The sequence below is a fragment of the Taudactylus pleione genome, unplaced genomic scaffold, assembly GCF_031769625.1.
Source record: "Taudactylus pleione unplaced genomic scaffold, aTauple2 ptg000027l, whole genome shotgun sequence".
NCBI classification, from domain to species: domain Eukaryota; kingdom Metazoa; phylum Chordata; class Amphibia; order Anura; family Myobatrachidae; genus Taudactylus; species Taudactylus pleione.
The window spans coordinates 3,038,067-3,051,304 of NW_028284429.1; the positions used below are offsets into that span (position 1 = coordinate 3,038,067).

The 13,238-nt window shown below is 48.1% G+C and overlaps 1 protein-coding gene across 1 annotated transcript in view; it reads left to right on the plus strand.

The window, feature by feature from the left end:
- Window positions 1-13,238, plus strand: part of LOC148539149 (receptor-type tyrosine-protein phosphatase eta-like) — a 294,391-nt gene that overhangs the window by 30,087 nt on the left and 251,066 nt on the right. Inside the window, exons 10-11 of the mRNA XM_088451820.1 lie at window positions 4,629-4,889; window positions 5,243-5,509. Coding sequence (XP_088307946.1) covers window positions 4,629-4,889; window positions 5,243-5,509 — 528 coding nt within the window. The remainder of the gene's footprint in view (window positions 1-4,628; window positions 4,890-5,242; window positions 5,510-13,238) is intronic.

Here is a 13,238-nt window from a genome sequence, read left to right on the forward strand (position 1 = left end):
TGCGTCCAGCACTCAGTGTATATTATGTGAGATGTCTAATTTGGTCTATATACTAGATCTTGATGATTGATCAATGTTAAATTGATAGCAATCATGGAGATAATAACAATGTAAAACAAATGTATGTATTAGCTGATTAAAATAAGTATTTACTAATTAAAACCATGGAACACAATAAATGATGATAAATGAAGGCTATAACACACATGTAAGTCAGGGGATTGTGGTGTATAGGATGTTCACAATTAACACATGATTTTTAGGACCTCATTCAGAGTCGGTCGTTGCGGCCGCACGGTCGTACGCAGACGATGTTCGCTAAACTGCGCATGCGTAAAATTCGCAGTGCGCAAACTAGCTGTTACGATCAGAAATTTCTCTCTCCTTAAACACAGCCAGGTTGTTAGTTTGAGTGACAGAATGAACCGTTTGTGGGTGGTAACAGGGGAAGGTGCTTGAAAACGGGGGAGTGGAGATCCGAACGCAGATGTGCCTGATTATGCGAACGGCTTTTAATGGAAGTGCATAATTAACAAAATAGTGTCATGGCACATGTGACATGGGAGGTTTTTACACTGACTTGATCGTAGTGCTTAAGAGAGGGTATGGTCAACCTTAAGCTCTACGACCAGCTCCGATGGTTCCCGATGGTGTAGATTAATCCTTATATGCCCGGAGATGACGTGTATTGTGAATGAGAAGGGGGCGTGATTTAGTCTTGCGGCCGCATCCTCCCCTAGCTCGTCCAGCTAACGATCCCTTCCTAACGGCGCAACTTGCGAGCGCTTCATTTGCATATCCGGCCCCTTTTCCCTTACGACCGTGCGGCCGCAATGACCGACTCTGAATGAAGTCCTTAGTGTGGGCACAGTGATCATTTGCTATTAATGTTTTTGCTTTTTATATATATCCACCTCCTACAATTTTATGATTTAGAATATTTGGATCCTGAATTTATATTGTTTCTTCAAACATATTAATTATTTTCCATATTATTGAGAGATTGATCTATGGGCCTGATTCAGACCCACTCGAGAGCGGCTGTCCGCTCGCAAGTGGGTCGATGGTCTGCACTGAGCATGCGCACGACGGAGGGAGCTCCGTCGTGCGCATGCGCCAGACACGACGAGCGAAGGACTTTCCTTCGCTCGTTGTGTCCGATCAAAGGGGGCGTGCTGTCAATGTTGATTGACAGCACGCCCCCTTTGGTGGGCGTGCCGGGGGCGTGCCTCCCTGACGGGGGCGTTCCCACGGGAACGCCTCCCGTCAGAAGCCGGCCCACTGACATCACTAGTGATGTCAGTGGGAGTGATTTTGGCTCTGATAGAGCCAAAATCACTCCGGAGCTTGCGGTTGAAAACCTCAACCGCAGGCTCCGGCTCGCAATTTCGATGGTCGCGATGGTCACGACCATCGCGGCCATCACAAAGCACGCTCGTATAGCCTGTGGGTGGTGACCCACAGCTATACGAGCGTCCAGGAGGACGCTCCATGAAAATGGAGCCCGGCCCTCATGCAGAGCGTACGGCTCTGAATGAGGGCCTATATGTGCTATTTTAGTGTTAAACGTGCTGTTTGTTGACCGGTCAATGAAAAACATATTTTAATGTACATATGATAATAAATGTGTTAATATATTTTGAAACTTATGACATTTTCTATACTAGTTCTTCCTTTTATCAATTAGCGCAAGGGTATCTTTTATGTTGTCATTGTGGAACACCTGGCCTATAGGTGTTTGTTTGTGTGTAACCCCAAGCACACTGAGTCTTTGCTGCTTGAATTATTATATTTTCACATCAATTTACTTTTTATTTATTATAGTATTAGAGCCAGGTTCTTTCTTTTAATTAATTCTTAAAGTTAATAAGGTAACTCACAACAGAGCTCCTTAGGTAATAAATATACTTCTGAATGTAACAAGGGCAAGAGCATAGCTGTGGTGCAGAACACGAGTATTCCAATGTAAATGCTGCCAGTATCAGAAAACCCATGTAGTATAAGGATACAGGATTTCAACCTCTATACGCACCTACCTATACCTTCTAAACCCTGCCTATAAACCTCTAAAATTTACGCTATTTGCGTACACAGTCATACAGTAAATAAAAACCTTAGACCTTGAACATGTGTTCCAAAGCACAAAGTATTATTCAAGTAAAGTACAGTCAGTTACACGCTGTGATCTAAGTACAATTTAGCGCAAAGAATTATACAGACCCAAGATACAGTCATATATACGCAAGCGCTCTGGGACCAGATTCCGGCATCAGCAAGAGACCTCCGTCAATCAGCAATCAGCAGAATAGACTAGAAACCCAGGGTCAGAGCACACATATTTATACCCCCCCAGAAATAGACAACACAATAGAGGAGTTTGTTGCTGATCCCATTGGTTCCCAGTGCGGGTGCATTTGTTACAGGGCATTTAACAGGTTGGTTCATATGGACACAGAACAGCTTCTAACAGCTTGTTGCCTCCTCTATTTCCCCTGCATGCAAATCTAGGCTGTTGGTTTCACAAACTACATTTTGGTGCTTTATATCTCTACGGTCCATAAGTTGAGAATGCATGTTGCGATCTTCACACCGATGATACTGGGAAGCTGTTGAGAAAGTGCGGATCAGTATAATATCAAACACGGCTTACTTATTATTAAACCTTAGATAGAAAAATAGCATTTATTTCACAGCATTTGTAATAAATGAATAAAACTTGGATCTTTTACTTTATAGCTATGGAACCTTTTGTGTAAGTGTGCATTATGTAAGTATTAGGGATATGGGTTAGGTTTATCTGATTTGGGGCAGATGTGCACACATGCAGCTAATAAACAGCATTCGCATGCAGGATATTGTGCATTCGCTACTGTGCGTAATGTGCGGTGTTTACGCATGAGATTCTATTTATGATGGCATATATATATATATGTATATATATATATATACACATATATACACACACATATCTCATTCCTTACGAACAGTTTCAAACTGCAATGCAAATGTGTTATGGGCAGTGAGCTTCATTTCTCAAACAAGGTGGAGACCCCCAGCTGTGAAGCTGGGGCCATTCTGTCTGGGAGTGAGACTAAAACCTGTTTAGGATTCAGACAAATTCAATTGTGTAGATCAATGTCTGGGTTATATTACACTTGCCACAACTATACTTGTCTATATACAGGGATTCCCAATTTGTATGTAAAACACTCACAGCATTCTGGTGTATTGTCTATTCTATTTACTTTTCTCAGGAGTCTGTTTTTCTAGTTGTTTTTTTTTTTGTATTTCTCTATGCAAGGTGGTCCCCAGAATGGGCCTGTAATGGCTTCTAAAAAGATTATCAAAAACATTGCCATCTGTACTTAGCTCGTGAGTTGTAACTTAAAATGGCGCTGGTCGCAAAATGACGTCTTGCAGATTCTTATTTTTAAGATGGAGTCTAGCTGCCATTCGCAAGATGGCGTCGCGTACGCTAATTTTTACGCGGATTCTGTCTCAGCCACTAATCCAGCTTCGACAATGTAATATGTCATATATAAAAGGAGAAGTATGTACTGTAACTAGTATAATTTCTGCCATTTTGTGGAAAGTTCTGGTTCAACATTATTTTATTTCTATCTGCCTAGTGATAATGATTAGTATTAGTGTTACAGACCCATAGAGGGGCTCACGTAGAATTGGACACAATAAGGGTACATAGCGCGTGTATTCTGCGTCTGACGCATATCAAGATGGTTCTATCTCTGTAACAGCAGGAGATGCGCATGGCTTAGGCCAGGAGTAAGCAGCAACGCATGCACTCAGGTTACAGCAGGAGATGCGCATGGCTTAGGCCAGGAGTAAGCAGCAACGCATGCACTCAGGTTACAGCAGGAGATGCGCATGGCTTAGGCCAGGAGTAAGCAGCAACGCATGCACTCAGGTTACAGCAGGAGATGCGCATGGCTTAGGCCAGGAGTAAGCAGCAACGCATGCACTCAGGTTACAGCAGGAGAGACAATAGCGCAGAGATGTGATGTGACAGTGTTATTGGCAATCGCTAAAGTTTACATGACCCCTATATGTATAGTGTACCCACCATATAATAGTGTAATGAGGTGTTATATACATGAGAGAATAACGTATGGACTCTGTTATTAATAAATGTAAAAGTTACATTTAGCATGAAAAATACAATTAAATCCTGGCAGAAATACAAAAAAAAAGTGCACATAAGTTACTAATAAAATAAATACAAACATCCGTTATCTTCCCCATTAATGTAACACAGGACTCTGCTAATATTACTGTAAGTAGTGTATACAGACTGCAGGGGCTGCATGTAATATAGTAGCTGCAGGAATAATGTATATACTGTCAGTGGGAGGGGACACGACGCAGCACAGAAAGGATTATTTTACACAAACATAAACATACGTCCAGCTGTACATGAGCCTCAGACTAATTATATGAGGAGACGTTACTAGTAATCTGACTGCTGGGGGGGGGGGATAATTACATGTTCTAGATCTAAGTTACTGATGAATAAAATGCTGGTAATGGGAGATGTTACATATATAATACTAATCACAACGCTGGGGAATGTATGTGTGACTGTATAATATCTTTGTGTCATTTCCCTTTAGTTCCCGGACTCGCTGCCTCGATCACACTCACCAATTACAAGTCGGTTGATGTTATTGGAGTCTCATGGATGACACCAGCAGGAAAAGTGGATTATTATAATGTCAGTCTAACAGGAGCCATAAATAAGACAGAACAAGCTAATTCTACACAGACACAATGGAATATGACAGGGTTATTACCGGGCAGAGAATATACAGTCACTGTACAGACACTTAGCGGTAACTGCAGCCAGACATCCGCCCCAGTGACAGAGGCAACATGTGAGTATGACCGGGGTCACGTGACTTTCTTATCATGTGATCATACATAGATACCGCACTTCTTGTCCTGTTAATGGGGTCTATTCACTAAGCCTTGGATAGAGATAAAGTTCCAACCAATCAGATCCTAACTGTCACTTTTCATACACAGCCTGTGACATGGCAGGTAGGAGCTGATTGTTTGGGACTTTATCTCTGTCCACTTTATCTCCATCCAATGCTTAGTAAATATACCCCAATATCTATATAACATGTGGATTCTCATTCATCTCCTGCTTATCGTTTCTGCTTTGCATTATTTGAACATAGACTGTATATGTCCTCACTTATGTGTATTCTATGTTTTTACACAGATCCAACACAACCAGGAAACATAACCTTTATCACAGTTGGAGTAAACAACATCACACTATCTTGGGGAGAGCCAGTCAATATGACAGGTGTAATAAAGTCATATAATATAACTTATGGGAATTCTTCCAGCACTTGGACTGTAACAAGTAACACAACAAATATCGCCCTTCAGAGCCTGACATCTGGGACTAATTACACCATTACTGTGGTAACAGTCGGAGTCCGGGGGTATAAGAGTTTACCTGTTAGCGCATCTGTGTATACTAGTAAGTATTTGTCATATCTGTTATCTACAGTCAGTCCAATTTTTGGAAATTAGCTCTCAGAGTAGTGTACTATAGATAAAGGGCTGCATTAGTACTGTAATAGTATATATATATATATATATATATATATATATATAAACACATACATACATACTGTATATAGACATATTGTGGAAAAGGGTCTGTGGCCTAATGCGGAGGTGGCATGACCTCGCCGAGAATCCCTGTTTCATCTCTCTGGGGGCGTGCCTAGCACTCCCGGAGATGCTGTGCTGCACCCAGAGACACAGTATAGATACTCACCAGCTGCTCAGTTATGCAGAGCAGTGGCATGTTCTCCCCCCAGCTTCTCCCTCACATCATGGGACACTGCGACCCACGTGTGGGACAACAGGACAGTCCCATAAAAATGGGACTGTATCGCCCAAAGCAGGAGTTGGGAGGTAAGTAACTGTCACAGTGACCTCAGATGATGTAGTGAACGTTGGTGACTGGGTCGATGTTGAATATGATGGAGAGAGTTACCCAGGTGAGATCAAGGGCATCAGAGATGGTGAATACTTAGTGAGCACAATGGAGCAAGCTGGCAGGAACTGGAAATTGCCATCATCACCAGATGAAATACTTTATACATCTTCACAGTTATGGGGAGTATCCACTTAACGATTTAAACAAGCGATTACACGATAACGATGTCGTTATCGTGCAATTGCTTGCAAATCGCGCATGCATCGTGTATGTTTTGGACGGAAGCGACCCGCGATGCGCATGCCCGCGGGTTGCTTCCGACATCGCCCGTACATGCAGGTCAACCTGACGATCTCGTCAGGTTCAGCATGTGCGGGGATGAGGGATGTGCCGGGACTGAACGAGTGAACGTTCAGTCCTAGGCACATCACTAGCTATACAAACGACAGCACGATTGCAATGTCGCGATCGTGCTCTCGTTTGTATATCGCTAAGTGGATACCCCTCATTAATCAGGAAGACATACAGGCCTACATTGATTTATTCACGTGGAATCTACAATCACAATCATATGTAACACAAGTCACATGTGAAAAATTATTTTAAGTTTGGGTTACATTCAGTTTTTTGTTTGTGTGTCAATCATAAGTTTAGGGTTTTATAGGTGTATAGTATAACAATCATATTGTAAATATAATTCGGAGAGCAGGTTTAAATAAATATATAAGTCCTCTCAGTTTCTATATCTATTCTGTCATAACATTAGTCACAAATATATACAATAAAATGTAATTACTAAGAGTGTACATTGTTTTCTGCTTCTAAGTAGGGATGTGCAGGCTCGGATAGGTTCGAGTTTGCACGTGGAGTTCGGATTTTTCCCTCCAAAAAAACGGAACTCAGAACGAGGCAAAACGTCATCTTACATGGACGAACATCATCATTCCTGGACAAAAGACCAGGAATGATGATGTTCGTCCATGTAAGATGACGTTTTGCCTCGTTCTGAGTTCCGTTTTTTTGGAGGGAAAAATCCGAACTCCACGTGCAAACTCGAGCCTATCCGAGCCTGCACATCCCTACTTCTAAGTATTATTTATGACTACCTACCCCATAAATTATTGTCATATTTTTAAAACGTTCTTCATTTTTGTGTGTGGTGCATTTAATCTTTCTACTTCAGGGTCCATAGGGTATCCACAGGATACCTTGGGGTATAGGTGTGACGTCAGTCGCAGGGCACCAAAGAGTTAAGCTTTCAGCCTCCCAGGATGCAGTAGGTCCCCCTCCTATACCCCGCCCCCGGGCCAAGGCACCTCAGTTTAGTTTGGTGCCCGGCCGGCGTCGGGTGCACCTGTCGGAGTGGGGGCTAGAAGAGCCCCTGAAGCTTTCTTCAGTGCAGCTGTGGCTGCACATCTGGATGTACAGCATGGACAGTCAGTCCTGACGTCCATGCTGTCTTCCCTACACCCCCGCCGGTACCAGAACGCCGGTACCGATCCGGGGATGCTGGTGAGCATCTGGGGTCACAGCTAGCGGTGACCCCAGATGTTCCGGACCATGGCCGGATCCAAGGGGGACAAAGGTAAGCAGCGGGGTCCCGCGGTGGGTCCCCGCTGGTCACACGGTCCTAAGTCCCCAGGCAGGGGGCTCCCTGGGGACTGGCTGCAGCGTGGAGCCAGGCGACCAACCTGCGCTTTCCACTACCCCCTGGGACAGCGGACCGCAGCAGAGCGGTAGCGCTGCGGCGTCCCAGGGGTTAAATGCATGCCAGGGGAGCGCGCCTTCCCTGTCTCACAGCCGGCACCTCCCCCGCTGCACACAGCCCTCTCTGCATGCTGCCGACTGGTCCTGTGGCAGCGCTCCTCCCCCAGGCCAGCCTCCTATCTGCTCCTCGGCGGCCATCTTCTCCAGAACGCATGGTGAACGCTGCTGGAAGCGCTGGACGGAAGCATCGTGGTCTGGGTCCCCCCGCATACCTCTCCTCCGCTGTGGCTCAGGTCTGTGTATGCAGCGCTGTGTCCTACCAGGCCCTGTGTCTGTGTAGTTGAGTGATCAGCGCTGTTAGTGCAGGAATTGTTATTTCTCTGCATTGTATGTGACTGTGCTAGCGCTGCCTGTAACTTTTCTTCTCTAAACTGTCAGCTTTATTACTGTCCCTGTTCTTTCTGCTAAAGCCCTTGCGGTGCGGTGCTGCAGGGTGGTCTCTCGCCTATTTAATACTTAATTGGTGAGAGAGGTCACATACGTGGTGCCATCATGTCTGAAAGTGATTTTCCCCTCCGGCTACAGTGTACCACGTGCAAAGTACCGTTAGCGGAGGGGGAGGGTAGCGTGGAGGGCCTTTGCAGGCAGTGTTTGTCCATGGCGCGGCCCATTACGGTTACAGCACCGGTACAGGAGCCGCCCTGGGCTTGTTTCGCTCAGGCGTTAACAGCTTTAGTGGGCCAGTTAGCTCCGCAGCCCGCGTTTACTCCGATGGGTTTGTCCCAGCAGTCTGTGGTGTCGTCACCCATGCAGGGGTTCCCACGACAATTGGTGGTACCCCACAGTCTCCCTATTTCCCCGCTCCCGGGTTCTCAGGAGCCAGCGTGGGTTAACTCCCTGACGAGTTCTGTACAGCACTTGTCGGATGTGTTGCAAGGGGAGTCTGTGATGCGGCCTCATAAAAGGCCGGTGGCGTCTCTGTCCGCTCCTTATGAGGATTACGAAGGGACGTCTGATGATGGGGAGATTCTGGATCCTTACGATCAGGAACCTCTCCATACTAAGGACGCTGATGCTAAGTCCAAAGTATATATTCCTGGACTTATTCGGGCGGTCCGCACAGCCTTGGTGATTGAGGACGAAGTTCCCCCAGCGGCTAAATCTAAGTATGCCTTTTTCAAAGATGTGAAGGGCGATGCCACAGTCTTTCCTCTTTCGGGTCAGTTGGTGGACCATTTAGAGGAGGCGTGGAAACAACCTGGCAAAAGATACCAGCCGCAGAGACGCCTGGCGGTGGCTTATCCGTTCGCGGATAATTATTTTGCTAAGTGTGAATCCCCTCCACAGGTGGATTCTCACGTGACCCGTCTTGTCCGTAGTGCCACATTGCCGATGCCATCCATGTCCTCCCTTAAGGATGCTACGGACCGCAAGGTAGAAATCTGCCTGAAGTCCGCTTATTCCCTTGCAGGGGGGGGCAGCACGGCCGGCTATGGCCATTTGCTGGGTTGCCAGAACGATGGAGCGCTGGGCGGATTCATTAGAGGCTTCTTTTGAATCCGACTGTCCGGCCGAACAGGCGGAGTTGATTGGCAATCTCCGTGATTCGGCCACCTACATCAATGAGGCGGCTCTAGACATTAGTACTCTGGTGTCTAGAATTCCTTCAGCAGCGGTAGCTGCTCGTCGCACCTTGTGGCTGCGATCCTGGAAGGCGGACGCAGATTCCAAGAAAGGTCTGGAAGCGTTGCCGTTTACCGGAGAAGTTCTCTTCGGTCCGGATCTGGATAAGATTGTGGCCACGCTGGCGGCAGCCAAATCTGCTTGTCTCCCGTCGGCCGCTGCTCCTTCTGGTTCTGGACCATCGTCCTTTCGGTCATCTAGGGTCCAGGGCAGGCCCAAACCACAGTCGTTTCCTCGACAGGCTGGCCCTAAGAAATCAGTCAAGCCCCGGAAACAGGCATGGAGTACCAGACGTCCGGCCCCCAAGCCAGATGACAAGCCTGCGGCCTGCCGGTCCGGGCCTCCCTTTGGGGGATCCCAGGGTGGGAGGCCGCCCGCTGCAGTTCTCCCGGTGTTGGTCGTTCACTACGACAGACACTTGGGTTCTGGAGGTGGTCTCCCATGGGTACGCCCTCTCCTTCCGGCACAGACCCCCGGCTCGATTCTTCACCACGGGTCTACCATCAGACCGGAACAAGGCTACGGAGCTGCTGAAGGTATTGCACACTATGCTCCAGGCTGGAGTTATAGTGCCTGTTCCATTCTCCCAGAGGGGCCAGGGTTTCTATTCAAATCTATTTTTGGTACAGAAACCCAATGGGTCATATCGTCCGATTCTCAACCTCAGAGCACTCAACAAGTCTTTGCGGGTCCCGAAGTTTCGGATGGAGACCCTACGGTCCATCATTCTGGCGCTGGAACCTGGGGACTACATGGTGTCATTGGACATACAGGACGCTTACCTGCATGTCCCTATTCTTTTGCGCCATCAAGAGTTCCTTCGGTTTGCAATCCGCAGCGACCACTTCCAGTTTCGGGCGTTACCTTTTGGCCTGGCGACAGCACCACGTGTTTTCACCAAGGTGATGGCGGTCATGGCGGCTTCTCTGCGGCTGCAAGGAGTCCGCATGTTGCCGTACTTGGACGACCTGTTATTGGTGGCAGGATCTCCAGAGCTCCTGTTACACCACTTGGACCTGACCATTGCACTGCTGCAACGGCACGGCTGGCTAATCAACTGGCAGAAGTCCACTCTAATCCCGTCTCGGAGGATTCTGCATCTTGGAGCCTTATTGGACTCGGGACAGCAAAGGATCTTCGTGACGGAGGACAAGATCTCTGCTTTACAGTCAAGGGTGCGCAGTTGTCTGCACAGCCGCCGGGTGTCCTTACACTCGGCGATGAGGTTACTGGGCTCCATGGTGTCGGTGTTCGACAATGTGGAATACGCCCAGTTTCACTCCAGACCTCTGCAGCACCTGATCCTGTCCAAGTGGAACGGGCTGCCTCAGTCTCTGAAGTTCCAGACGATTGTGCTCACCCCGGAGGTTCGCCTGTCCCTTGCGTGGTGGTTAAAGACGACCCACCTCAACAAGGGACGTCCGTTCTGGGTTCCAAATTGGGTCCTGTTGACAACGGATGCCAGTCTTCGGGGCTGGGGAGCAGTTTCGGGTCCACACTTGTTCCAGGGCAGGTGGACGCCGACAGAAGCGGAGCTTCCAATAAATATCTTGGAACTCCGTGCGGTCTTCAATGCTCTCCTGCAGGCACAGAGGTTTCTCCAGGGTCACCCGGTGCAGGTCCAGTCGGACAACGCTACCACCGTGGCCTACATAAACAGGCAAGGAGGAACTCGCAGTCGGGCGGCTCTCGTAGAGGTCTCTCGGATCCTGGTTTGGGCGGAGCGCAATCTTCCGGCCATATCAGCGGTCTTCATCCCGGGAGTGCTAAATTGGGAGGCGGACTTTCTAAGTCGCCAGGACGTTCATCCAGGGGAATGGTCCCTGCACCCGGACGTTTTTCAACTACTGGTGGACAGGTGGGGTCTTCCAGAAATCGACCTCATGGCGTCCCGGCACAACAACAAGTTGCTGGTGTATGGGTCTCGCACAATAGACGAAGGGGCGTCTCTGGTGGATGCTCTGTCCGTCCGGTGGACGTTCGCATACCTGTTCCCTCCGGTCTCCCTTCTTCCACGGGTAATCCGGAAATTCAAACAGGAAGGAGGGACGCTCCTGTTGATAGCTCCCGCGTGGCCCAGACGGCACTGGTTCTCAGACCTTCAGGGTCTGTCCGTGGACAGTCCTCTGCGGTTGCCGCTACAACCGGACCTTCTGTCTCAGGGTCCTTGCCTTCACCCGGACCTGACTCGGCTGTCTTTGACGGCGTGGCTGTTGAGACGGCCATGCTGAGGTCCCGGGGGTTTTCCAGCTCTGTGGTGCGTACCATGTTACGAGCTCGGAAACCGTCTTCCGCGAGGATATACCATCGCGTGTGGCATACGTTCTTCCAGTGGTGACGACCGAGAGGTTATGCACCGCGGGAGTTTCGTCTGTCTCGGATTCTCGCCTTCCTGCAAGCGGGACTAGATCATGGGCTTCGCCTTGCTTCTTTGAAGGTACAGGTTTCGGCCCTATCTGTCTGGTTTCACCGTAGGATTGCTACAATCCCGGATGTGCGCAGCTTTATGCAAGGTGTCCTCCGTATTCAGCCGCCCTTTGTTCCACCTGTGGCACCTTGGGATTTGGCTGTGGTCCTGAGGGCTCTCCAAGGACCGCCGTTTGAACCACTGGGCTCAGTGGATATTAAATGGCTAACAGCTAAGACTGTTTTCCTTCTGGCCATTGCTTCGGCCAGACGTGTTTCTGAGTTAGGGGCTCTTTCTTGTAGACCCCCTTTCTTGGTTTTTCATGGGAACAGGGCAGTGCTCCGCACTCGGCCCGAGTTTCTTCCCAAAGTTGTTTCCCAGTTTCATGTTAACGAGGAAATAGTTGTTCCGGCCTTTAACTCACCGGGTCTTTCCGTGGGTGAGGCCTCTTTGGATGTTGTGCGGGCCTTAAGGACTTATGTTGACCGCACTTCTTCGTTTACGAAGTCGGACGCTTTGTTTGTCCTCTATGGCTTCCGTAAAAAGGGTTGGGCTGCTTCAAAGCAAACTTTGGCAGCCTGGATCCGTATGGCTATTTCTGAAGCTTATCTTCATGAAGGCCTACCGGTCCCTCCTTCTCTGAAGGCTCATTCCACTAGGTCTGTGGGTCCTTCGTGGGCAGCTCGACGTGGTGCCTCGGCAGTTCAGATCTGTAAGGCTGCTACGTGGTCTTCTGTCCATACCTTTGTGAGGTATTACAGGTTTGACACCTTCGCCTCTCAGGATGCTTCCTTCGGGCGGCGGATTCTCCTTTCTGCACAGGAGCGTCCCCACCCTTAAAGGATACTGCTTTGGGACATCCCCAAGGTATCCTGTGGATACCCTATGGACCCTGAAGTAGAAAATATGAGATATGGTAAGAACTTACCCTTGTTATCTCTATTTCTACGAAGTCCATAGGGTTCCACAGGACTCCCGCCCTGTCGCACCTGTGCTGCAGATGGGCTTTGCTCTGGTCACCGGTTTTCCGTCTCCCTCTGGTGAGAATGTGATTCTTGTATGTGTCCAGATCTTTGTTCTCTCTCTTCCTTCTCCTCCTCCGGCCTATGGCTTGGTAACTAACTGAGGTGCCTTGGCCCGGGGGCGGGGTATAGGAGGGGGACCTAGTGCATCCTGGGAGGCTGAAAGCTTAACTCTTTGGTGCCCTGCGACTGACGTCACACCTATACCCCAAGGTATCCTGTGGAACCCTATGGACTTCGTAGAAATAGAGATAACAAGGGTAAGTTCTTACCATATCTCATATTTTTAAAGATTAACATGAAATGTAACGTGACATATATATATATATATATATATATATATATCCTTACTGGAACTCTCAGAGTAGTGTACTGTAGTATAAGTGTTGCATTAGTGCTGTAATCTTAGGTGTATATATATCTCCTTACTGTAACCTCTGTC